The sequence below is a fragment of the Haliaeetus albicilla genome, chromosome 3, assembly GCF_947461875.1.
Source record: "Haliaeetus albicilla chromosome 3, bHalAlb1.1, whole genome shotgun sequence".
Taxonomy (NCBI): domain Eukaryota; kingdom Metazoa; phylum Chordata; class Aves; order Accipitriformes; family Accipitridae; genus Haliaeetus; species Haliaeetus albicilla.
The window spans coordinates 13194503-13222178 of NC_091485.1; the positions used below are offsets into that span (position 1 = coordinate 13194503).

Consider the following 27676-nt stretch of genomic DNA (forward strand, 5'->3'; position numbering starts at 1 on the left):
AACTAGAATATTTATGACGAAAAAGAACATCTAACATTTCATTATTTAAAGAAAATACACCTTTTAACTATAGCACCTTTCTCAAACAAAGTGTTTCAAAGAAAAACAGGCAGGTAGAAAGTCTGTTTGTTACAAAAAGCCAGGAGCAAACACTGCACACCAGAAAAAGCTGTTTTAATAGTTCTCCCCCCTCCAAACCCTAAAACCCTTTTGGGAAATGGTCTTACCAGCACAGTGAAGATAGTGATAAGTATTTTGTTTCCAAATTTTATGAAGTCACCAGGTATTCACCTGAAAAGCAATTTTGCAAATCGTGATCAAAAAATTATGAACTGGCGATATTTTTTTGAGGAACAATGTCAAAGATAACTTTGCTGTTCTGATTTTGCTTTGCCTTGCTTACAGTGTAACACATTCAAAAGATTAACCTCAGTCATATCCTAGAAAAATCATAAGGTCAGTGTTTTATAACTGTAATTTAAAAGAAAATAACATGTTTCTTTGTTTCTTACCCTTAAAGGAAAACACATTTCAAGTTTTTTCTAGCAATCATTAAAAGTATTTTTTTTAAAAATACCAGCCAAGACTATCACTTCATTATAGAATTCCAAAAGCTACAGCTTAAGGGAAAGAACTATTTTAAACAAATGAGAAAAAAATCTTGTCCCTTTGCAAACACAGAAAAGAAAGGCCGGGTCCCCAGCTTTCATGTTTAATGTTTAAAAGAATCCTAACCGGCCAACTGGGGATTTTTGTGGCAAAGATGTTGTCAAACACATGCTGCAACGCTCCAGTGATCCACTTGCTGTTTGAGGCCAATACCCCTGTGGGAACCACTGGCTGTATTCAGTGTAAGTTAAATCTTCCCAGTCATCTTAAAAGCTAATGGGACAGAGTCCTTGCTAATGGCTTCTCCCTTCAGGGGAGAGCATAAAGAGAGAAGTACCAGTTAACATAGAACTACCAGTTATAAATCATAGGAAATAAACCCAACTGCCTTCTGTACAAGTAGGAGAACTGAATGCGTGTGGGAGAAGTTACATCTTTAAATGCCGATAATCACAACACATGAACTTGAAACCACCACAGAGCTCCTGCTAAGCTGAACAGGACATCAGTTGGAGAATGGCTATCGCTGGTTTTCTGTCAAAACAGACAGGTAAATCACAGAGCTTGGTGGTGCTATTTGTTGTTTTCAGTAATGACCTGGAAGATGGAGTGAAGAGCCTCCTTATTAAAGCTGAGAACACCACCAAGCTGTGAGGGACGGTAGCCACTCTTCCCGTTAGGATGACTGTAATGAACTAGAGACGGGATCTAAAGATCGTGGTGGCATTCAGCGAGGAAGTATGAAGCTGTCCTGCACACAGATAACCAACAGCACATGCACAGGGTACAAAACAACTACCTGAACACCAGCTTTGAGGACAGGTGCCTCGACAGGTCACACTAGGTAAATTTTATGTCACTGAAGTTATGCTGTAAACAAACCCCACAAAAAACCCCATCTTCTAATCACGCCAGTGTACATGGGGCTGTTGCTGCTGAGGCACCCAAGCAGCGTACAGGTGTGACCCAGCGCCAGTAATGATGGGGACAGGGGGACCCATTCTGGCCAGCCCAACAAGCAAAGCAAGCCATCAAACCCATCTCAGGCCAGAGTGAAGGAACCGGAGTTTAGCTTCAACACCACTGAGGAAAACCAGGGCTGCGGGTGGGTGAAAGGGCGTCACCAAGAGAAGGGGAAGGCGCCGCTCCCCGTGCCCTCAGCCCACCAGGCAAGGCAGGAGGGATGTCACAGGGAACCCTCGCCTCAAGCCCCGCGGGAGAGCTCTCCCCAGGCAGGGCTCCTACCCCAGCCGGCAGGATGTGAGGAGCCGTCCCGCAGCACCTCTGACAGGGACGCTCCTCCAGCCGCCTCCCTTCACGGCCTGCGCGGGGCGACGAGGCAGCCGCGCGCCTCCCGCCTTCGGCGCGAGCAACCGCCGCGCGCGCGGGGGGCGGGGCGGGGCGGGGCGGGGCGGGAGGAAGGGGCCTGCGCGCGGGGCGGCGCCGCCGGCGCTGCAGGGATCCCGCCGGGCCCTATCGGCAGGCGTCCAGGGGATAACGGGGGAGGCCGTGACCTCCCGGGCCCGCCACCCGCCCGCATCTGCCGCCGGTCCTGCCGAGAAAACCGGCGGCAGACCGCGGGGAGGATCGGCTCGTCGCCGCGCGGCCCGGCATTCACCGCGGCCAACGCCTGCCAAAGGTGACGAGGGCCGGGGTGACCTCCCCCTGGCGGCCACGTTTCGCCCGATGCCCGGTTCGGAGCCCGGTGACGGCCCGTAAGACGCCGGCGGGCGCTACCCGGCCGCCACTCGCTCCTCAGCGGGCCCCCGCGCGGCACGTGACCGGCGGCTGGTCACGTGGAGGGCGCCGCTCACTCCCGCGGCGGTGGGGGGGGGGAGAGGGTGGGGCACGAGGCGGCCGACCCACCTCACAAGTCCCTCCCCCGCGGGCGACCTCGGTCGCCAGCCCGACGCCTTCTTTGAAAGGCATTTGGCTCCACCAATGAGTAAGCCGGCGACGAGGGGGCGGGCGGTGACGAGGGGGCGGTGGCGGGCGGTGATAGGCTTGCGGCTGGGCGCCAGTCGGCGGGCGCGCGTGGGAGCGGGGCTATAGCCTGCTGGGGAGCCGGCGGTGGCGTGGGGGACATGGTGGGCTCCAGCGAGGCCGGGGGCGAGTCGTGGCGGGGCCGGTACTACCGGCTGGAGGAGGTGCAGAAGCACAACAACAGCCAGAGCACCTGGATCATCCTGCACCACCGCATCTACGATGTCACCAAGTTTCTGGACGAGGTGGGTGCCCCGGGGAGGCTGACGGAGAGGCGCGGCGGTGGGGGGGGGGAACGCCGCGGGAGCCCCGTGGGGCGGTTGCAGGCTCGCCCGCCGAACCGCCGGACCGCGGAGGGGGGGGCCGCTGTGGGAGCGGCGCAGCAGGGTGCCGCCCCCGGCCGGTCGCGATAGTGCCCTTTGAGAAGCAGTCGTGTGAGGGTCACGGGCCTTGCTGTGGGGGCGGCGGGAGCGGGCTCCGGGCAGGAAAAACCCGAGTGTGCCGGGCGCGCCGTCCCCCCGTCCCCCCCCAGCGTGTAATCCGCTGCTGGGAACTGTTTTCTGCCTTCCCTTGCCTTTAAACTTTCTGACGTCGTAGAAACCCCAGTTCCCCAAAGGCATCGTGCTCTTACTGCTCTCCGGACGCACTCGGCGCTGGTGCTGCGAAGCTGCAAAAGCTCCAACTCTACTTAGTAGAGTACAGCGGTCGGGTTGAATGCTTTCGGTTGTTAGGTTGGGTTGTTCCCCCCCTCCAGTTAATGATTAATGCTTTTGATCACTTGATGATGATGAGCAACTGATGTAATCATTGGTAGTCATGGTTAATAAAGAAGCATTTTAGTTATTGGACTAAAAAATTCTGCTGTGGAGATGCAGAAATGCGACGGCGGAGCAATTTTTTTCAGTATTAAATGTAGCTAGGATTTATGAGTGATATTTTGAATTTTCTCCCTCACTCCAATTATTCCTAATCTGTAAAGATCTAGCATCCAATTAAAAAGTGTTATGGTAGACTTACATTAATTTCTTTGAGAGTATAGTATAGATTGCTAGTGACGTGACAGAATTCAAGCCTCCGTAGTTCTGTAGCCCCATCTTCATTTTTGTGATTGTAAACACTTGAAATTCAAAGTATAAATTGAGCATTTTGCAAATAAGAGGTCGACAAGAGGTTTTTCAAAGGCAGTGTTGACGGAGGTAGTATTTTGTTCTTAAGCTGTGTGCCAGCACGAACTGTTTGGCTTTTCAGCAAGGTGGATTGTGAAACTGATCTACTGACTCTTTCTTGATTATTTTTTCATCTAGCTCTGTCCCTGGTCTGGTTCCTCCTTCAGTTATGGAAATATTTGTTTAGTTATGCAGGCAAGGCCAGTTTAATTATAGAAGTCCTGAAGGAGAATGCAGTTTTTCATGCAGACTCAGAAACTGAAGTAGCTGTTCTTGGAAACTTGATCAGTTTTGGCTGATATATATTTGTATAAGCAATTCCAGATGGGGGGGGTGAGGAGGGTATTCCCCCCCCCCCCAAAAAAAACCCAAAACCCCTTCTAAACACAACCCAGGAAAAAAACACGCTTGACAAAAAATCCAGAATCTAATGAGCTTTTGGATTTTAGTTGCACAAACAAGCTGACAGCCTCTTCTTTCAGTACGTGTGATGAAATTGGTGAATATTAAGAGTTACTACCTTGTGCAAATTTCTCCAAGAAAGCCTTCATTTCAGGACATCGTTGCTAATTCAGCAGCTTATCAAAAGAATCAGTTTGTCTGTAAGCAGTGACATAGTTGTTTCTTGGACAACTGTGGGGTGTCTGATGCACTCTGGTACACATGGGTCAAATTTTGGCCTCACACTAAACAGCTTTCAATAGAATATGGCTGCTTGTGGAGCTGAAGTTTCTGGGTCATGTTCTGAAACAGGAGTTGAATTGAGATTGGATACTTTGTTGAAAATAAGTTATCTAAATGAAGCTATACTCCTAAGGAAAGTTCTTGGATATTGTCCTGTTCATTGTGTTGGTGATTTTTGGGATGGAACCCTTGGATTAAAATATTTCATAGGAGTCTTTTTTTGAATGCTTCTGATAGCTGTTAATTTATCAAGTAAGTTGCTAATTCTTCTGACACTGTCAGACACCCTGAGGCATTTACATGTGACAGATGAGGAGAAATTGGAGCTAGCCCCTTGCTGGTGTGTTCTGGAGTACGGTAAATGCTTCTCAGTGAAATGGGGATTACATTAGCTGTTTCAGTAGCATTATTGGTTAAACTCAGTTTTACTTCTTGCATTTCCTTGCAGGAGTAGAAGAGCTTAAAATATTTCAAGAATTAAACGTAAGCTATTAAAATAAGTCCAATAGTATTAAAGAAGATACACCGTTAAATCATCACCTCATTCCTGCTCTTCCCAAGTAGCAAAGGGAAGAGCACTAGGGAGTGCAGAACTGGGAATGGAAGCTGACTTCACCAGTCCCATTTCTTAATTTGACAAGCAATCTTTCCAGTCACTGCATTAACCTATGGAAATATTTTCTTACTGATTATGAAGTTAAACTTTACGGTGCTCCAGTGCTAAAGACACCCTGGATGCTCTCATGCCTAGTAAGTGAAAGTATGCTACTGCCTTTCACTTCATTACAGTACTTAAAGGGTGTATTGCCTCTGTCTAGCTTTTGTCTCTTCATAAAGCTTGTAGATGTTTAGTGAAACCTGTTTAGTTTTGGGGAACCATCAACCTCTGTGAACACTTGATTTAAGTTAGATGGTAAATGGACTTGGGGTGGTGATGTGTATGTGTTGGGGGTGATGAGGCTGAAAAGGAGTGGAGGCATCACACAGTGTGACCATATTGGCTTTGTTTTCTAAGGACAAGGCTTAAAAAAGATCATTTGAAATACAGATGACATGCTGGAGGAGGAAAGGATTGTATATTTTGACATCTTGTCCTAGGGGTTACTGAATACACAAGATTCCAGCAACTGCTTTTTCTATAATTCTTTTTTTAAATGGCAGATCTTAGGGAAACTTTATAACTTGAATATATATCTCTGAATTTTCTTCAATTATCAAAGTATATCCTCTAGGAGAGGAAATCAAGAGACCTCAGCTTTTGGAGTGCAGTGTCTGAAAGCCCTTGGTATAAAAGACTATTTCTGAGACCACAAACTTCTGTATCTTCTTTTTCATTCAAAGGCTGCTGGACCTGTGTTGCAGAAAATTTGGGAAACCTTTTTATAGTTTCAGGTCCTATGCCATTTAAGGGAAAATAGCTACTAGAAATGCATGTATACTCACAGCAGGATCTTATGGCTATATCTGTATTGCAGATAATTACATATGTGAATAATATGAAATGTCAATTAATGGATATGTTGGTAATGCTCAGTAGTATTTCTCCATAGTTTAATAAAGCAATCGGACTAGTCAGGCTTTGACATCAATCTAATGAGCGAATCAAGAGTAGCTGGGCCTACAAAAATAAAAATGAAATGATCAGTCTCTTGATCTACTTCCCATTGTGGTAGGAATCCTCCCTATGGCTTTTGTGGCAACTTGGCTGGATTCCTTAAACTAGGCAGAGAAGCTCACAAGAATAGGAACATGTCTACCTGAGAGAAATTCCTTGTTCTGGAAACTAACTATAGTATGCATTTAATATTAATCTAATGCAGACTTTGTTTAGGTTACTTCAATTGGTGGTGGTCTCAAAATTTAGTGAAAACATTAATGGCCAATGAAAATGGGTTTTTCATAAGGTATGAACTTATGCTTCAATAGCACTGTTTCTAAACAGAATGGACAGCTCCCACAACATGTGTTTTGTAATGCCGATCAAATAAAGTATAGAAAAACAAATATTGTTTTACTCTGTCAGAATGAGAAATGTTCTCTCCACTATGTGGTGGTAAGTTATATTCATCCTGTGTGATGATATTGTGGAGGAGTAGCATACTACCTTCCATGTTCAAAGTAGTGAATGGCTTACATTGAAAGGTGCTGGTACTAGCACGTTTTGAAGTATGTCAATGTACCATGTGAATTCTTATTGCAGAAACTTGCAGTCTAAGGGTTAAAACCAGTGTTATCACTTCCTTAAGCTCTGATGAAGCTTGCAGGAGGATTTGAAAATGCTTTGAAAAATAGCACTTCTTAGCATTATGTCTGACACTGCAAGCTATAATTGTTTTGTAAGTGGGGAAATGGGCACCCAGCTACTGGGCGTTTCTTTTGCACTTCATATAAAACCCTAATGATGGTTTTAAAAAATGCACTCTCATAAAGAGATCTACTTTCCTAGGGTCCTAAAATTTTACATGAGTACAGAATTCCTGTCCTGTAACTTAAACAGGTGATGGAAATAACTTTGGAGGACTCTTTTCGGACTACATGAAAGTGGCCTTAAACCAAACAAGCATTAGTCCATCTGTCTTGCACAATAAAGCTTAGGTTCTCTGGGTGTCTCTGGCTCTGTCGCTGCCCCTTTCTGCTTCTCATTCCCTGTAGTGCAGAAAGTGAAACTCTAATCTATAACGCTGCAACTGGTGGAGACCTTTGCTAATCTCCCCAAAAGCTAAATGGACCTTAGATTTGATTCCCCCATTATGGGAAAGGAGAGGTGGCAGGAACTGTGAATTAGGATAGTTATACTTTAATAGAGTCTTGAACTATGGCACTGAGAAAGTCGCATGATTGTGGCGAGGGGGAGAAGAGCTGATAGGCATTCAGGATGAAGTAATTGCAGACTTCTGACCCAGATAAAGCAAATAAGCTGTTAAACTCACTGCTCTCATCTAAAACTTTCTAATGTGCTGCTGTCAGGAATTAATCTATGCTATGTACTAGTGCTGGCTCTGTACAGATATCTGTTATGCTACTAACTTAGATATCTGTGTTATTATATTGGGAATGTCCTAGGAATGAGCTAGACTAGCTTAATTTATCAGCAAAAGCTTTTTCATTTCCCTCGAACCACAAGTTTACCTGCAAAAACACTTCATTTATTTGTATTAGCAGGATTTCACTTTAGGAGTCACTATGTATATTATCTTGTGGGCTTTCCAGTTCCAGGGTCTATCCAGAGGCTCTTAATTAAAGTAGAAATTCTGGTAGCAAGCTTTGTTTACCAGGCAGAAGTGTGAACAAAAGTCCTGTATAAACAAACTCTGAGAAACTCATTGAACTGTGGAAAATGCTCAGCTTTTGATGGAAAAGTTACTTCTTGCCCTCTGTGAGACATTACAGTTGCTCCCTTTCATTAGGGGAGGTGAAGTTTTTTCATTAATTACTTGTATTACGTGCTAGTTGTTTGCAGAAAGCTTGTAAGTTTGCATCTTCAAGCACAGGTGCCATCTAAAAGGAAAGTGTTTAGTTTCAAAGCACTTTTATGTATGTCTAGTAGGTTACTAGTAACATCATCTGCTAGATGGCTTAATTTGAGAACCCTGTGTGATTCTTTCTACCTTAGTCTTGCTTGATGTGAGGGGAAAAATACTACCAGTTTTCCAGCTGTGGTGGTGAAGGTCAGGGTGAGTTTGTCCCCTTCAGCTGATGTGTGATAGCCACTGGTAGCAGTCACTGTGTTGACACTAACAATGTGGTTTTATAGACAGACAGATCAGTTAATTAGTTAGACCAAAAGCTAGTTCTACAGATAAGAGCTGGAGTGCCTCAGTGAAGCTGCCCATATAGCTACGCAATTGCTTTGTAGTGGCACAAGGGAGGGATTTGGGAACAAATTAGTATATGATCATTCTGTAGTCAGCGACCTACAGGTAGTTCGTTAAACTACTCTGTGAAATAGTTTTAATGTATATGCATTATACTGGTAGGTATCCACTTGTTTGGTTGACTGGTGAATTTGGGGGGGGAACTAGTGTAAACCATGTGATCTTGGTGACTTCCTGGAGTAACTGGTGTTTTATCTACTTGTACATGCTGCTAGTGCTTTATGGGTAGTTTAACTTTGCCTGTTGCTACTTGTTGATGTCTTGTTCGTTAAGCATGTTTTCTGAGGAGTTTTGCCACCTTCTCTGCTGAAGATGCCACATTTTTCTATTTTGGGGAGTGCAATTGTATAGCATGGTATTAAAAAACCAAACCAAAACAAAGCCTCAAACCCGAACCCCATGTTGCTGGAGGAATTCTTCAAAGACTTAGTTGTGGCAGTATCTGGGAGAGCCTGTTAGATCCAAGTTCAGCTTCTTAAATGTGCTATGCATTTCAAGGCACTGAACTTGAGTGATCCCTCAACTTTTGTCCAGTCTTTTCCCTGAATACTTGCTAGAATGGACTCAAGGGCAGAATTTTGGTGAGCATGGCATATTTGCACTTATTAGAATGGACTAAAGGGCAGGATTTTGGTAAGCACAGCATATTTGCACGTCTGCTTGCATAATCTTTACTCTGCATGCACTTTTTTAACCTTTTTTTACTCAGCTGCTGTGGCTAATCTCTTTATCAATTGCGTAATCTTGCTTTGCTTAGTCATGGCAGGGATCCCTTACCCTTCTAGCAGTGGTATCTTGCCTCTTTTAAAAAAAAGTGTAGGGTTGTGGTTTTTTGGTGGTTTTGTTTGTTGTTTTGTTTTTTTTTTTTTAATGCAACTTTCTTAATCTGTTAAAATAAATGTCTGCCTTGAATGCAAAGATTCAAGTTTTGGAGTTCTGGTACTGCTGGAAACTGGTAGTAATAGTGTCTTCCTGATCTGTATGAACAAGTCTTAGTTTTGTTGGAAGAGAATGATTGGTAGGAGATTACTATGGTGGATTTGAAGTAAATGCTAACCTGAATTGCTTAGACTAACAGAAATGTTTATGCCATTTCTTTAATCTACTGTCTAAGCATAGCCTTTCTGTTCAGCTATGCTCCAGGCAAGATGATCCTAAATAGTAGAAATTTTGCCTATTTTCATCATTTTAGATCTTGTAGTCAGAAGCATTAAAAATGGAATTGAGTCTCCAAAGCCTTGTTTCCTCTGTCACTGGTAAAGTGTTAAACTTATTTCATGGTTGCCTTAATCCAAGGCAGTAGTACTGAAGTGTTTTCAACTGGCCTACCTAATAATTCCCAGTGTTTATGTAGTAATTTCCTACTTAAAAGTTGAGTGGTGAATTTTTATGGCATGTTACTTAGCTTCAAGTTACTTATTCATATAACAGATGAGAAAATTCACTGAACTAGAAGATGTGATATATCTTGCAGTATGTACAGAGTTGTTTGATGGATGGAAACGTGGAACTGCATGCAATCCCAAAAGTGCATCTTGGGGAAGAATAAAAGTCAATGGAGAACAGGTATTTAGGTTAAGGGAATGGTGATGAGTTGAGGTATTAGGAGACATGGGAGACGACTTTTCTATATCTTCAGGGTTTTATCAGTAATGTGGTTTTGGGATTCCATAATCTGCTGAAACAGAATTGCTATTCTAGTGTCTTGTATGAGCTTTCAATTGTGCATAAATAGTTCCAGAGTAGCTGGCTTACTAGATAATTATACAGTAATTTCTTTTGGAAAGGACCCTTGAAGACTATCTAGTCCAACCCCCAGCTCAAACTCGGATTAACTTGGAGGTCAGGTTCCTTAGCACCTTGTGTAGGCAACCTCAAACGGTGAAGATTCTGCGTGCTCCCTTGCCAACTTGTTTCAGTGCTTGATTGCTCTTCTTGTGAATAGCTTTTTTGTTAAATCTACCTGGAATGTTCTTGCTCAACTTATACCTTTTGGCTTTTATACTTTTGCTGTATAAAGCATCGTTTGGATAAAAATATAAATTTCCTGCAGAAGTGAGACCGTGGAATGTACCTTTAGATAATAGTTGGGCTGTAAAAGACACTGATTCCCATAATGTTCTAAATGCTTTAGTTGCTAGGGGTAATACCTCTTACTGCTCCATTGCTGATGGAGCAGAGACTTAGCTTCCTTGGTTTTGGCTTCAGAGAGTACATAAAGCTCTCTAGTTATTCGGAGAGGCTTATTTGCTCTAAGAAGACTAGCTCCTGATTTTGCAAGGACAATTTTTTTTAGAAATGTAGAAATTAAGAATTTCCATTTTTAGAATGTTTAATGGTTTTCAATAACAAATGCAACTATTAAACATTGCAGCACCCAGGTGGTGAAGAAGTCCTCAGGGAGCAAGCTGGGGGAGATGCTACTGAGAACTTTGAAGATGTTGGCCATTCCACAGATGCAAGGACACTGTCAGAAGACTTTATTATTGGGGAACTTCATCCGGTGAGTATGTGAGAGTACCAGTACTGGCTGTTGACTATAGTGTTTTTGCATCTAGTTGTTTCTCTGGTAATTTACCTCAAAATAAAGGATTGCTGCTAGTTTGGTTGGATGCCAGCCCTGCAGCTGTTTGTGGATGGACCTGGACTGGAGATAGGTTCCCCCAATGTGAAGGGATTTGATTAGTGTAGCATAAGGATTGTCACATCTAAATGTTTGCTGCTTTGAAATATTTTACAGCTTAGTTCTTGATTAAACTGAATATGGAATCATGCCATTTCTGGTGCACCCTGTGAGCTTTATAATGAGACTCTATAACCCCTGACGGTGATACGTGAGAATGTCTAGGCCTTTTCTTATGTTGATATGCAGAGTGATTACTAAGAGCCACTTTCATAATTGTAAATATTTATGCCAGGCTTCCATCTGGATCTCAATCTTGGCTCTTCGTATGTATGTTTAGAAAACAGCTACTGTAAGCATTGTACTTCTAGTTTGGTGCTCTGTCTTCCCCCTCTCTGGCTCACCTGGTTTTGAGCTGTATCAGTGTTCCCTACTTGTAGCTGTCAGGGTTGTTTATGATCAGTTCCCACTGGATCATCTGTCACTTCCTCTTTTCTATACTGTCCTTCATGTTTCCTGTACGTCTAACACGCACCTTTCTGCTGTCTCAAGTTTTGAAGGATTTATTTCTAGCTACAGAGCTACTGCCTTGGCTTCCTTCAGATAGGCCTTATTTAAGCTCTCCTGCATCTTAATAGTTGAAAACCACTTGTTAGTGGTTTAGGCTGCTAGTGTGCCCATCTGCTCTACTTTACTGCCCATCCCTGCCTCTTCTTTCTTCCTCTTCGATCTGTTTTGTGTATGTTTTGTCTTGCATTTGGGGTAAATATCACTGTCTTGAGTAGCATATTTCACAGTAAGATTCCTGATCTTATATCTGTCTTAGGTCCTCTCTTGATAAATATTAGTAGTGTAGCTTCTCCTAATATGAAATAATTGAGGTCTGATGCATGTTTGTTAACATTGCAGGCTTTTCGTCTATTTCAGATGGCAGTTGATGCCAGTAAAGTTATTTAACCTGGCTACCAGTCCAGTTCTTCTTTGTTTGACAAGTGCCTGTTTTCATTTGATATGAAACAAACAGCATGATAATTTAATGTACAAATACAGCACTGTCAAGATTATATACTGTTGGGCTTTTTTTTGTAATGAATGTGACCATTTCAAGTAAAACTGCATGAGGTTTTGGAAGATCCATAGAATTTGGGACCTTTGCACTGGACATTGGACCAAACCTAGTTAGAAGACTTTACCCAATAATACGAGTAGACTAATATGGTTGCAATCGGTGTATAAGCTAAGGTTATGTGTACTGTTTAGAGACAAAGGAAATGCAAAAACATGGGCACAAGAAATAATGAGATATGTTGGAGACTTGGGTTTCTTGTCTTTATTGTATACTGGGAAATATTATTTAAGGAAGTGATCTTGTTTATGGTACAAAATCATACACTGACATCTATGTTCTTGCAAGTCTGTTTCCTAGGTAAAAATAGGTACACATGAACAGAATAAACTGCAAACTGAATTTAGTGATAAATGTGGGGTTGGTTTTTTTTTAATGCTTTGGGTTTTTGTCTAAATGTTTCTTGCTTGTTTTCCTGCAGGATGATAGAGGGAAGCTTCAGAAACCAACAGTAAGTGTGTTTCTTGAAATGCCACCTTGTTTCCCTTGGGCATTAAGGACAGTGTCTGTCTGTAAATGGTATACCCCCAGAGGCAAAAATAATTCAACTTGATTTAACTGTCGTATTTCAGGTCATAAATCTCTTAAACCTGTTGATCTGGCTTCATATTATTCTTCCTGTTAGCTGTTCTTTTCTTTAAATTGTGTGGTTTCGAACCAAGAGGTTACTAAGTGTGATGGCATTGCACTGTAGCAAAAAGGTAAGCCTAGAATCAGTCAATGGTTTTCTAGTATTCAGTTTACGAAAAAAATTGGTTTATAGACAAAACAGATTAAACTAGTAAGTGCTTGTGGGGGAAGAAAGTGATGCTTAACAAGATATTGGTAACACTAGTAGATAGAGAATGTAGAGGCATTTGATTGCTGTACTATACATCAGTTGTTTTGCAATTGTAAACCCTTTTCAAGGTGAAAATACTGTTTGATTCCTGACTTTCCGTAGATTTTGCCGAGTGTCCTGTCAATTCAGTATTGCACTTATTTTATAATGTTTTTTTTCCTATCTTTAATGGAATAAAGTTGTGTTGGCACTCAACTATCAAACTCATAAAATTCAGATGTCCCTTAAAGGAGCAAGTGCATCAGGGATTAATTTGTACAGTTGCTGCTGCTGAGTGTATAGAGGATATTTGCTCAGGTGTACCTAACAGTACAGCAGTGCATTTAGGAAATAGCTGAAGATTATTTTTAAATGAAGTGTAGTAGGAATAGGATCTTACTCCTGCTGTTTGAGAGATTACTTTTAAGAAACAATCACTTTTGTAGGGTCTTCCAATAATATGATGTAAATTGAAGGAAAGAGTAAAAAAAAAAATATATATATACACACTGAAATGTTTGCTGTAGCATTTATTCATTTTATTATTAAGTACTGGAACTATTATACTAACAAAAAATAAGAAATAGAGTTGTGACTGGAATTCAGAGCTTCTTCCCACTGAGAATAACATCTGCTATTCTGATTTCTTTTGAAATTCAGGGTAGTTTACACTCAAGCTGTAAGAGCAGCAACCATCAAGTTGCTGTAAGAGCAGCAACTGAGAAACAGACTGCCCAGTGCAAGTTGTAGTATACAATACCTTGATTAAGCTCACAGGAAGTTAGTAAACTGAAGCACTTAGAATATTAGTTTGGCCAAAGTGTGGTCAGTTGGGAGTTAAGATGTATCCAAATGACTTTTTACTACATTCCCGTTTGGCTTATTCCCTTGTTTTAGTGCTGGTCAGAGTTATCTACAGGACATGTAGGTCATCCCTCCTTACAGAAGGAAGCTGGAGCACTTTCCTCCAGCAGGATGTGTGGGTGTAGCTGATAAGACAGTTTCACTTTGGGTTGCACTCTGGGTGCCTGACGTGACAGGTTAGCCCTGTGCCCTGGCTCTCCAGGAGCTGTCAGAAGGCCTTGTGTTTTCAAATGTCCTTCTCGTCCTTGTACTGTATTTAAAGTACCCTCAGTGTACATGTCCAGTGTCATAGTGTTTAAAAACAAGTTTTCATGAGCTGGGCTATATTTCTCTTGCTGCCTTGATGTAAGGGGAAGCCATGCCCTGGCCCTGGATGTGGCAAGACTGTTGTAGAAGGTGTTAGGCTTGATAGCGTGGGCATCAGCTTTTCCATGCTGTTTGGCTTTGGGATTAGTTTTTCATGGAGGTGTTAACAAAACCAATATAGTTGTAATCACTGAGTCTTATTCTTTTAAACATAGTATTTGTCACATGTAAACCTATGATGATTTGGGTGCTTGTAAAAGTAGTCTGTTTGAACCTATGAGAGGATGTTAGGAATCTTTTGCTTTTTAAATGAATTGCAAATATTCTGATACTGAGGCAATTAATTTTTCAGTGATGGATCTTTTACCAGTAAATTTAAGTACAATTTTAATGCTTGGATCTTTTAAATGCACTTAGGGCCATGTGCAGTTAGTAGTATTCAAATTAATAAGTCTTCATATAAATTGTACCTAACTGGGATTTGATCTTGTAGTGCTGCTTTTTCTATGGATACTGAACAAGAAGTCCAAATAGGTATCAGAAACAACTATAATAACTTGACTGATTCTTATGCAGTCTGAAACACCACACTAAAAAACTGAGTTTAATAAGCCTCGTGGATGTAAATTAGTAGCTTTCTTCATTTAGGTTTGATATAAGAAATATTTGTGTATTAATTCAGAGTCTTTTCATTTAGATTTTAGGCAAGTAAGGGATCTTTGTCTTTTAGGTGACTAAAACTTTTTCAAATGTAACCTAAGGTTGAAGTTAGCTTCATGGAAAACTTGCAGCAAAATTCCTTGCAATGATACTTTTCTTTAAATAACTTGATGCAATGTTGACTACAGAAACTGCTGCTAGGTAGCTTCTAATACAACAGTCTGTTACAGGAATTCTGATGAAATGCTTTCCAAATGCAATGCACTGAGTTGTTTTTTAAATTAGTCCCACTTAATGAGTTTTGAGAAATTGAGGGGCTAGTTAAGATGGAGAGGGGGGTCTGCCTGATGTAAATATCTTCTTATGCTTTGCTTTCCAGGAAACTCTTATTACCACTGCTCAGTCTAATTCCAGGTATAGTATGACACCTGATGTCAAACTTTAAGTTCTTCATGATTATGTTTCTGAAGCTTAGGAAGCCGAATAGTTTCTATGTGCTGGAAGCTTAGATGTCGGAGGACAGTGCATGAAAATTTCTGTTCTACATAAAGTCCAATTTGGCATCTATGTGTACCACTTTACAAGCATGTTAGCTTACTAGCTAGATTTTTTTTCCTCACACTGATATGTATCAGTATCTACCAAATGGTTTATATGGCACAAGCCTTCATTTCTGGAGATTTATCAGGTGAGTAGAAGACACTTGGTGCCATTGCTGCCTTTTTTTACTGGCATGGATACCTCATTTTAAACATTTGCTACAAATGCTGCATCTGAAGCAAACAAGAGGATTGTGTCTATAAGAAGGAAAATCTGTCAGAACTGGGGGGGGACACCACTTTGTAACACCACTGAATCAAACTCTATATCCTGCTGACAATTGCCTATTGCTGAAACCTCAGAGGCTGTTCCATGCCCCTCTGAGTGGGGAGCTTGGGTGCTTGAAAGTGTCATGTGATGCTGCTACTTAAATGTCTTTTGAATGAATTATATTCTGGGCAGCACGCCATGACTTTAAGGGTGTCTGGAGTCTTCTCTAGTAAGCAAACTTCTTGTAAGCTCTAGTACAAAGCCTTAACAGTACAAGCTTTTTAACTTGGCTAGACTATTACTGGCCAGCCCAGGTGTTCTATTGCCCTAACTTTGAAGTATTTGTTGGAGTGGGGAGGAAGGACTTCTTTAAGCAAGGAGTCCTTTTTTTTTTTTTTTTTCCTTTATTTTTTTCTTTTCTTTTAAACTTGCTGGTTGTCACTTCCTAAACTGCTGTTTCAAAAACTTGCTTCTAGTTCATGGTCCAACTGGGTGATCCCGGCAATAGCAGCAATTATTGTGGCCCTGATGTATCGTTCCTACATGTCAGAGTAAGCGCTTTACTGAGAACTAATGCAAGAAGAGACTGATCTGGGAAAGAATATAAGCAATCCTAACCCACTGTGTTTCTGGAAAAAGCCTGGTGTTTGAAGAAAAATTCAACTTTTTCAGAAAACTGAACAATTCTTTTCTGCTGTGCACTTTTCATAATGTTGCCTTCTTATTTGCTGTTCTGAAGTGATAAAAAGGCAGCATTTCTCTTTTAGTATAACAATTTTATTCTCTAATGAATTATTTCATAACTGTATTGGTTTCTGTGTTAGACTATTGTTTTGTATGTAACACTGATTCTGGTTATTTCTCTTTAATCTGTAATGGGGTCCATAGGACTCTCTTTACATATAAATTTTACAGCTTTAAATGACTACCAAAACTGTGTACATGTATTTGTCCATGTACACAACTTCACTTAACTTAAAAAATAATGTTGTCTTCAATATAGTATGTTTGAATGAAATGCTAACTAAATGTAATAGAAAAAGCTGAGTGGAGTAGTAGGTATAGGTGCCTGTAAGCAGTTGGGCCCTACTAATCAGGCTATAATGAGCTGATTGTCTTTCCTTTCCTCTTGACATCTGCTCTTACAGTTGTTGTAGATAATCCTCCTAGCAAACTGTTCTGTTTGGTTCCCGTTGAAAAATTCAGGGGAAATATGAAACACAATATTTGGCCCAATTGTGTCTGTCTCAGTTTTGTGAAAAGTAGCTCTTTTTTTCAAAAAAAAAAAAAAAAAAAAAAAGAAAAAAGTAACTGCTACTAAATAATACTGTTCCTGCCAAGCACTCAGGTGACTCTAAGAATTTGTTCTGGAACTTTTAGACTCTTATAAATTCTTGAACTTTGTCATGTACATTGTAGGGGAAAAAATGATACATGGAATCTGTTCCTGACTGTTCTGTGATGTGCTCCTTGGTGCTTTACTATGAAGAAATGACTATTTTCACTGCTAAATACAAGATAACTGAAAGTTTGCATTTTGTGGTGAACGTTTTTAGTCATATGTAAATGATCATGAATAAAAGTTTAATTGCTTACTCTTGCTGGCTTAAATACATTCATTTCAAACTTTTTTTGAAGGCCTTGGAAGGGATGCTCTTGCATATTGGGACACTGCTCAGAAGTACCTGTTTGGTGCGTGCTGAAAGTTGAGGTATGTCCCTTATGCAGGGAAGTAGCATGTAAAAAATAAGACAGTGTATTATGGAGCAGTTAGCATAGACAAATGCTTTCATCAGCGTGACCTCAGTACCAACTAGTGACTCTGCAGTGGTTTGGCCCTGCAAGCTCTGCCACCCTGACGTTCACCAGGACTCAAAAGACTATTCCAAGGGCTGCTTCTTGGCAGCACCAGGGAAGATGCATGAAGTTTAGGCTCTGTGTCAAGTCAAATCAAATTGAAAGGTAGTACACTGTAAACATGAGCTTAAAAAAAAAACCAAACATAAAATTGGGGAAGGAGAAGTGCTGTGACTTCAGGAGATTGTCTTGTACATCTGTAGGACTATGTCAATACAGGAATCCTTTAAGAATTCTTTATTGTGGGATTCCTTTTGTGGGAATTCCTTTACTGTTATAGCAAATAAGAATATCTCATATAGCTTCAACTATGAAAGTGTTTAGTCTCTCTTACATTTGTATTCATTTGTTCTGTCAGACTTGGTTTACAGATACAGACATGTGCGCTTATAGCAGATCCCATCAACTTCTTTAGTTGGAAATTTTAACCTGCAGTGTAAATGGCAGTGTTTGGGATTGTGTCTAGCACTGACTTATTATATCCTCTTTTTGCCCTAGCTTTTCCTCTGAATGTGGTGAAGCAGAGTTTAAAAATTGAGACTTTATTGACTTTTTTTATAGATAACGTTTAAAAAGGATATATTAACTCTGAGTTGGTATTTAGATTCATAAATCAAGTTTCAAGTACTGAATTTTCTGTTAGTTTTTAAAATAACATTTTAAGTTCACATGTCTAGGTGAGGCACCCCCCCCACCCCCAAAACTCCAGCAACTTTAGAAAGCTTAATTTACCCCGTGTCCCCCCCCCCCCTAAATTTCAGACTGGGATAATTACGTCCACATCAGCAGACAAGGTAGTGCAATTAAAGTGGTTCCATAACGCAAAATGCTTGCTGTGAAAGGCCTTTTTTCCATGCTGTGTATGTTTGGGGAGTTTTAGTACAGTGTAGCTCTGCTTGGGTCCCATATGCTGGATGTTTATGTAATCCCCTGGAGTACCTATGCAAGCTCAGTCCCATCTAAAAGCAGTCAAGCTGGCACATGCAGGGTATTTCCACAATGTGAACCAAAGCGCAGTGAGTGGAGATGAGTAGGCAATGCTTCAGAACTGATACAAGCTAAATGTTAATGCAGATGTACACAGCTCGTTCCTTGTAGTTGGTCTGTTCATATTCCTTTCCACCAGTGCTGACATAGGTTGTTCCTCAGAAGTAGACATGACTGTTTCAGGTTTTTAAACGTAAACTGATAAAACTATAAACTAAAAAAATGATCAGGCTTACAATTTTCCTTTTTAATACCCTCAGGTTAGAGCTGCTTTCCATAGGGGGTCATACAGGAGTTTTTATGTGACTTTAGCTTTTGATTATGAATATGAGAGGAAGAGAAAAGGTATATGGGTATGGTGAGGAATGAATGATTCTGCTATTGAAAAACTAGTCAAGTGAATTAAGGGTAGTCAATGTTCTTACAGTCCGACAGCAAAAAGAAAAGAATGGACAGAGTCTGCTTTCTTCTCAGAACAAAATCCTTTGTCCCCAGATCCGATCAGAAGGTACTTGCTCTAATTGGCAATTAATACTAGTATTTGTTTGGAGAGGCTGGTTTTGGTGGTTGATTCTTTAAATCAGATGTTGTCTTGTGTCGTCTACTTGTACAATTTCACAATGTTTATACTGCCTTAAATTATTTAAACATTGAGTTTTTGGCCTTCATTTGCCTATCCTCTGTTGTTCACAAGAATGCATAGTGGCAGAGAGCTCCCTTAAATGAAGATGGCCTTGGCTTCCTCTTGGTGTCTGTGGAGTAAAGCCAGCATGACTTGTTCACTTGCTCGCTCTGCTATGATGGGGAAAAAACAGTATGCTGTCCCTTTCTCTGGCTCACTTGCTTTGGCACGCTAGTCCAATGCCTTTCTCTTAGTTCTGAATGCTGTGCTACAGTCAGGATTTTGCAGAATGCTAAACAGAAACTGGCAAGGGGGTAAAAGCTAGGCAAATGGAAGCTGATCACAAATTTTCTTCAGAGGCAGAAAAATGGAAAGGTGCAATTGTTTTTATTTTCTGAATGTTTGACTACTGAGGCTAAATGAATGCTTATAAATTCTTGGCCATTTTGAGCAAGGCTGGCAATAAAGATTATTAACCAAAACTCAGTGAGAATGAATGAGCTGTATCAAAATGTCATACAAAACATGTAGAACATTAATAGTATCACAGCATTTTCTCCTGAATAGAAAAGGATTTCAGAAATGGCATAGAAGGAACAAGGAGCGCAAGGAAGCTCATGCTCCTGTATGCCTAGTTCTAATGCCTGACCAGATCTGAGGTGAAGCTGGTAACTAATAGATCATGTATTTGAATTTTACTCTCCTTTGATGCTATATTACATTCCTCCTCATGATTAATTCATTATGTGTTGAAATACTTTGAGTTTTGAATGACCTGGCTTGTAAGTAAGTGAGCAGACAAGCACATGAATTAATGAGAAATGTTGGAACATTGGATCTTGGTAGATGATTAATGCTGGATTTTCTGTTCTTTCTGAAAACTAGTTAGACTTGTTCTTAATCTTCTTGCGTGTAAGAGTGTGCATAAAACAATCCTTGACACTTTCTTTGCTAGCTTTCTAAAATTGGGGACATACAGTGTGACTACTGGTCTATATTAATAGCTGCTAAAACAAAGCTCAGAATGGACTCAATTGCACTGCAGAGTCTTGTGTATAAGGAGTAGCTTTTGACTTTTATCTGGTGTACTATACTTTCTGTGCCTGTATCTTATAGTTTACTGTGCTTAGGCAGACAGCGTACTGCCAAGAGCTGTCAGCTCTGTTCCCTGAGAGGAAAGTAGCACTGTCAGGCAAGAAGAGTTATGCACAGGAAAACCTTAGTGAAGGTTTTTTGGTATCTCCAGACGGACCACCACAGAACTCATGCAGACCCCCAGAGTCCAAGAACTATACCCAGTAGCACCATTACCACAGAAATCTTGACTTTTTCCATAGACCCTAGTCTATGAATAAAACTGATTGATTGACTGATCCTGTTGGAGGGTGAGAGCACTCTACAGCATCTCTGGAGTTCCACCTACTTAGGTCCTAAATAAATGCGGCCTTGTATTGTTTGAAATTACAAGATTTTTACCTGTCAGCTGTGGGAAAATGTCTCTTTAAATAGAATGTGTTCTGGAAACTGCTTCAAGGTCTAGGAGGGGGTGGTTAGAGAGAAAAAGGTAAGCAAGCCAAGCAAGGGGAGTACTTTTGTAAATGACTTCTTGAAAAGAAGGAAATCATTCTCTTATCACATTCAGTTGTCACAGATTTCTGAAGCCAGTTGGTGCTTTTAGTGTCACTCATCTGGTCTTAACATGGCTTGCAGGGATATTGGTAAGAGCATGATAGGTGTGTTGTCTGCATGTGTGTTGAGGGTCAGAAGAGCTTAGCCTGCTGCCTAGAAGCCCCCAGGGTGGTGTAAATTGAATGGATTCCCAAGTTGTATTTATCTGGATCCATTTTCAGAGTAGTGTTGCAGTGGGTAACGTTCTCTGCATCAGTCTGAGGAGGACAAGCAATTTATGAATAATAAAGCGAAGTTGGTATTTGAGCAGTCACAGCTTCTGGGATTAGAATGAGAAACCTTATTTTACTTTTAGGTGATTCTGTAGAACTACTTTTTGACCCTATTGAAGTAACAAAGACATTTGAGTAATATAGGTTATTATATACTTTGTTGTCACTGTTGAGGAGATCTTTGGTCCTGAGGATATGGGTGGACAAGTTAGTAGAATACAAACTAGGATGTGTAGATTTAAAGTTAACTAGCTACTTCCAGGCACCTCCTGGTGTTGGGCTGCTCTTAGTCTTAGTTGCATTCAAGATAATTTATTGTGCCTTTGCTGAAGGATATAAGATCACATGCTTGAGAAGCTCAACATCTAGTAGATGTGCAAGTCTGACCAAACAAGACCTTCCTGCCTCCAGGTCCCACAAGAGTCTTGATCCAGGATGGTGTCTCAGATTGCATATAATACACATCAACAGGGTCAGACTCTTCACAACAAATTATGCTTTTTCATACAGTAAGTTGGGAACTGCAAATAAGTGTCTGCAGGTGACAAAGAGCAGGAACAGTCACTGGAGAAAAGAGAGCCTGTGAAGCAAGGACTACCATCCAGGATTTTCCTTCTGAGCTCTGTGCCCTAACTGCTAAGCTACAGAGTCCTACTCTCTCCTCTCCACTATGAATCCAGCATTGTTTTTTCTACTGGAACAGATGAACTGCTTGAATATTTAGCCTGGTTCTTGGACAAAGTTTCAGAGCCTGGGTGAACTCTGGCCTGGTTTAGAGTGAGCTTGGATGCATCTGCATCATTCCTGTAGGCATGACCTTACTGGTTTCTGCTGGGCCTCGCTGCTGGTTTGCATGAAGCATGAGAATACAGCTCCAGACTTGTCGCACACTTCAACATGGGAACCTTTCATTTTTTTTCTTGAAGTTGGCATGAGCTCATTATGAATTCCTTAAAAATAGATGGCCGCCTTACTTCCAACAGCTAATTTGAATCTAAAAAAAACAACATAGGGTTAACATTAATAACAAACCACCAAACTACATTCTTTTTGTACTTTAAAATCCACATATTTTAAACCCGTCAGTGCAGGGACTTCACTCTTGTGTGTAAAATACCTAGTACAAATAGGCTCTGATCTTGTTTGGAGTGCTCAATAGTTCTAATTACACTGCTGAAAAGCGTATCAGTAATGGGGCTTGCAGGTAAGCGGTTGAGTGTAAACTCCCTTATAAATACAAATTTATATACATGTCAGTGTTAGGTTTTTTTGTTTGCTATGTAAACTACCAGAACAATTAAAAATCTGAAGTATGGAGTGAGTTAAGACTACAAACTTTGTCTTGAAACTGAGCACAAAATAAGACGCCACGTGTGAACATTGTGATGAACTGCAGCTGTGTGCAGTGCTATGGAGTGTTATTTAAAAGTAAGCAAGGGGAGTATGTATGTTGCTCAGCCTGCTATTTCTTCTGGCATACTTCACTCTAGTCATCCTGTCTTTTGGGTAAACCTTCCCTTAATAATCTCATTTTGAATCCACTCATGCAATGCTATTAGAGGAAGGCTAAATTTACCTTAATACTTGTTTTATTAACACATAAAAAAAGGACTTGTAGGTTTTTAAAGCATCATATAAGTGTTATGAGTCCTAGCATTCATTGATTGTATCCTGGCTGTGATGTGACCTTTGGAGATCAGTGACCAGGAATGTCATGACTTAAACAGGATTTCCACAGAAATTAGATTGCTATATCATAAAAATCCTTTCTTTTTTAATTTAAAACTTTAAATAAACTTTAAACTGAGGCAACAGTGTCCATTTTAGAGGGATCAACCCAGTCCATGCAACAAAGTGCTGTCTAAATGCTCTGGAATAAGGATAGCTTTCTTCCAGAAACATGTTTGCTTAGGCATACGAATTTTTTAGTATCTTGTTGCTTAAATCAGCTATGTGTATACCACAAATCCATTCAAGCAGCTGCTCAGCATAAGACAAATTTTGTTTCCTATAAGTATAACAAAACAGGGGTTATCTTATCAATGTGTTGTGTTATGAACAATATAAATAGAAAGTTTTAGCAGCTTTTGTTTAAGTGGCTAAGACATGAGCAAAAGATATACTGTATACCCTGGTTATCGTCCTCGTCCTGATTTCTCCATTTCATGAAATAGTTTGAGTTTTATTATTACAATTTAGTGTGCCCAAGCCAGAGTGCAGGCATTTCATATATCTGCCATAGTAATAAACATTTCATTGGGTACATTCAATGACTTCACAAGGTCAGAACTTGATTTCCACTCCAAAAGACAAATGAGAGGTTCACCAACATGTTACATTACTTTTTTTTTTTAAGCTGTAGTACTCCAAATACTGAAGCTTGCATCCAAAAGTTCCTACAGTTTCTAATGATATTGTGAGTTACCACATCACCAAGCAGTTCAGAGATGAGAAGTATCATAGTAAAATAGAAATAGTGTATGGGACTCATCAGGGCTTTTTAAATTGTTGGCAGTAGAAAAGAATAAGGAAGGTAAATGCAAGTTTAACAAGTTTTAATTGGTAAAATAAAAATATGGTTTGGTCCAGACAGCGAGCATCAAAGACACCACATGGATTTGAAAACTCTGAGAAACTCTTCTCAGTAAGTAAGAGTTGCTTTTCTTATGCCACCTTCTGAGTGTCCTGCAACACTTCACTGGTGCCGGTTTTCAAAACCAAAGGATTTCTGGAGTTATCTTTGGGTAGTGACAGTTGTCCTGCCCTGCTCCTCGCACGTTGCAGCTCCTGTACCCTGCTACGCCACCGCACCCCAGCTGCCAAAGCTTCCACAGGTGTCCGGGGGTATCCTTACTCCAGAGCATTTTGGCAGTGCTTTGTTCCGTTGATCAGGCTGATCCAGCAAAAATGGACACTGTTGCCTCAGTTTAAAGATGCTTTGCACCAGTGAAGCTGCATTCCTGAGAGGCCTTGTGCTAGTAAAAGAAGGCCACCTTCATCCACTTGTTCCATCTATACTCTGAGTCTCTTGCAACCTAGTGCCGAGGTAGCTGTGCTTCTCAGAAGCACAGTCATGAAGGAGGCACAGTATTTATTAGAAACACTTGAGCAAAGTAAACAGATTTACTGAGTTAACGTAAAACTTAAGGTTGCTTAATGCCAAAACCTAGTTGGATTATTGTTCTGTGCTGGTGAAAGGACTTTGATGTCTTCCTAATCGTTCATCTAGCTGCATATATGTAGAAATACATTAACCACTGAAAAAGGGAAAGCTCTCAAAAAAAAAAAAAAAAATTTCAATCCTCAGGCTTATCTGCTCATCCATGAGAACTGAGCACTGTCTTTTTGAAAACTTCTGTTCAAATTTTTACCTAAGAACGAATAGCTCGCTTCTACCTTCTGTCTTGAGTCCTTAACGCCGCCTTCTGTGGGGCAAAACCTGTGTCTGGATTTTGTAACTGTGCCAAAATACATCTGAGACACACGTATCAGCCCAAACAGAGCTGCTCTGTTGCCAGACAACACAACCAGTGAGAAACAAAAGGTTTTCTAAGAGGTTGAGGTGATCTATTAATTTTTTTTCCTTGTCAAGATAAAATTACAGAAGTATGTACCATATGGGGTTACCTGGCTTTTCTAAGTGCTGCTGGTGTGTTTTCTTCCTTCAAAGCTTTTCCCTCCCCAGCATGGGTGATGCAGAGCATGCCACAGGCAGGGGCAGCTGGGGGATCAGGATAAATACCTTACTCGGTCCCACTCCCTCAGTTTTACTCTGCCTTTAATTGAAAGTTAGGCAGAGGCAGAAGAAAACTCAGCCTTTAAAAAAAACATTGGGCCAGATGCTGCTTGACTGTAAGTTCAGGCTGACTCCCGCTGACCTTACTGAAATAACAGAGCTCTGAGTCATGTAGGGGCTTGCTCTGTGCCCAGGGGACTTTTTGGATAATTCTCTCATTCTTAGTGGATTTTATGTTTTTTTAAGTACTCAAGGTTCAGAGGAGGAAGAAATGCTGCACACCTACCACAGAAGAGGAGCTTTTGTATTCATGTGTGTTTTCTCAATGCTTGCCAGTGCTGGCTTGTTGGCTGAAGGCACTTGCTGACTAGCTCTGTGGCCAAGGCTTTAATTAGCTACAGCTGATGGTTTTTAAACAAATGTCTGGCTATAGAGGATTGGGTCATAAAGGTGATATTTAACGGCTGCCTATTGTGTTTCCATAATTCTTTCTTTTCTGTTGGTATGGCTTTACTTGCAAGACTCCTTTCACAGGCACCTCTGTAGACTGCTAAGCTCTGAGAGAAAACATTTCTGTGAGAGGAGTTTCTGTTGAAGGTGTGCCAGCATCAGCTGTGTCACGCAGATGCATGTTAATGAAAAGAAATTCAGTGACCTTAGAAGCAAGGCATCATAAAGTTGCACTAAGGGAATAGCATATGCTGGGATCCTTGCAGGAATCTTGTTGAGTTTATTAACTGTCAAAAAGGTTTTCTACAGTGATGAGAAATATAGTTATGTCAGGCTGTGGGCTGAACTGGAGAGACATAATGAAGTGGATATCCTGAATGAGAGTAGTGTTGTCTTTTCTTCTGTAAAAAATACCATTTGCTAAAACATCCAAAGCTGCAAGAAGATGGAAAAAACCCCTTAAGATCTATTTTTTTTTTTCAGCATAATGGTAGGTCAAAATATTTCTTGGTCTTAGTAAGTTATTTGTAAATATGAAGTATATAAACAGAAAAGATTATAAAGTGATTTATTTTTTTTAAAGTAAGGTCTTTACATTTGGGTTTGATTTCTTTTAAAAAAGAGGGGAAATGATAAAAAGCTTTTCCCTTCTACACATTCAGTAAATTTTTTTACACAGTGTCTATGTGTAGAATAATTTTCATATAAATGTAAGTGGGAAAGACTTTGTTCTTGAAGGTTTTTCTATCTTTTGTCAATGCAAAACTTGGATAAACCTCTTGTCCTCTCTCTATCATTGCCCTACAATAGTAACAACAATCAATCCTTTTATGATTATCCAGGCAGTTTAATTTATCTTTCCTCTTCTTCCCAGTTGCCCAAGCAGACCAATAATCTTTTGTTTACTTGAACTTTAACTGTGTCCTTCTGGACTGTGTGGAGGCAACAGTCCCAGGACAGAGTCCAAGGGAAAGGAGTTAAATTGACCCTGTTACATGACAGCTTCATTCAGAGGTTCACTGCTTAATTAACTATTTCTGTTGCCTAAGAGCCATTGTCATGGTCCAGGATCCAAACTGGAAGGAAAAACCTTCAGAGTCATGCATTCCCACAGACCCAAGCCAAGTCCAGAGACGCCAGAGAACAGGAAGCCCAAGGGAAAGGTGAGACTGTCTTGGGATCAGTGAACTGATTTGGGCTCTCCCTGGGCAGCCTCTCTCTTTTTCCCTGCCTGTTGGCACAGCATGACCCTTTGCCAAACTTCAAGGCCCCAGATTCGGGCAGCGGCAGCAGAGGAGGTGGGAAGCTGCAGGAGTGCTGGCGGTACCAGCTAGACTCACCTCCAGCCTACTCCTACTCACCAGTGTATGCAAGCCCGAGCCATCATCCTCACCCGCAACCTGGCTGCAGCTGGGATTTGGGATACGCCGAGGCAACTGATAGGTTAGAAAAGGTGGTGGCAGGTTAAGCTGTCAGCTGGTGCCTGCATGGATCACTGAGCTCTGCCTCTGCACAGGGTCACTGAACAAGGATCGATGCTTTTGTTAGAGTTAGGGATGCCTGCAAAAATGTAGGTGCAGACGTGAAGGCATCGCAGTGAATGACATTGGTTTGGCTCAGCCACACCTGAAAGACCTTTTGGAGCCTAAGCGCTGTGCTTTCTGGAAAAGCCCTTCAAACCTGAGCTATGAACCCAACCTTAAATCAAACTCTGACCCAGCCTTAGCCAGAGTCTAGCAACCATTGCCACCCTTTGCCTAAATACATCCATGCTGGTACAAGCCTTGTGACATTCAAAATCTTCTTATGGAGGAAGGGAACACTGAGAATTTAGTGTTAGTATAACTGAAGTCTTAGCAGTCTAATAAAAAAATTGTTATTCTGCAGATTGACTTTGTTTTTCAAAAGAGGAAGGACGGAAAAAATTAGGAATATTATTATTTATGGAAAGCCTCAGTAGTAATGAGGCTGTTATGCATGCACTGTCTAGGCTCTACCCCTTTCCTCTAGTGTCCCGCTCACCCTTCCACTGCTCCTCTGGGTCACTGGCTTTAGCCCGGGGGGAGCGGGTATGGCAAAGCAACAGCATCCTGAGGGGGATAGGTATGGTGGTGGTGGTTTCTTCCTCCTCCTCTAGGATCCTCTTGAGGTCATAGTCATGTTTCCCAACATGTTTCGTGCTTTGTTCTTTCTTCATCAGTCTGCAATTCTGTTTTACATCTGAATTTACTATATATGGTGTATTTTACCTGTGTTAGAAACTTGTTCTTTGTTCTTTTTGTTACTTTTTGTTACTCCTTAGACGGGTTTTGTTCACCTCCCAGGTCTGTACTTCTTTCACTGACCACTGGTGTGTGGGTTATAGCCCTGCAGCCCTCAGCATTTACCCCATGCCCCATCTCCATCACTTTGTGCATGTACTCCTCTACCTCACCTCTTGGGAGTCCACCTTCAGGGCCTCCTCTTTCATACCAGGCCTGCATTACATCATTCTGCTAAGGTCATAAATATTGCACGCTACACTGAACAGCTGCGTGTTACTACTATCTGTATAAAAGCTGTGGTTATACTGTATGAAGATAAGCAAAGCAAGTTAG

At 41.1% G+C, this 27676-nt stretch overlaps 2 protein-coding genes across 2 annotated transcripts in view; one reads left to right on the forward strand and one right to left on the reverse strand.

The window, feature by feature from the left end:
• The window catches only part of CNDP2 (carnosine dipeptidase 2), a 350882-nt gene that overhangs the window by 94319 nt on the left and 228887 nt on the right, over positions 1-27676 (reverse strand). The gene's annotated exons all lie outside the window — the stretch shown is intronic.
• Positions 2657-17121, forward strand: CYB5A (cytochrome b5 type A). The gene is made up of 5 exons (XM_069778858.1): positions 2657-2837; positions 10692-10820; positions 12488-12517; positions 15096-15130; positions 16003-17121. Exons 1-5 carry the CDS (start codon positions 2694-2696, stop codon positions 16079-16081), a joined length of 417 nt encoding a protein of 138 aa, XP_069634959.1. The 5' UTR covers positions 2657-2693; the 3' UTR covers positions 16082-17121.

Bases quoted from the DNA above. Each gene is read 5' to 3' on its own strand.
- CYB5A (XM_069778858.1), top strand. From the start codon at position 2,694: ATGGTGGGCTCCAGCGAGGCCGGGGGCGAGTCGTGGCGGGGCCGGTAC. The intron at 10,821-12,487 runs GTGAGTATGTGA...GTTTTCCTGCAG, and splicing joins TTATTGGGGAACTTCATCCG to GATGATAGAGGGAAGCTTCA. The intron at 12,518-15,095 runs GTAAGTGTGTTT...TTTGCTTTCCAG, and splicing joins GGAAGCTTCAGAAACCAACA to GAAACTCTTATTACCACTGC.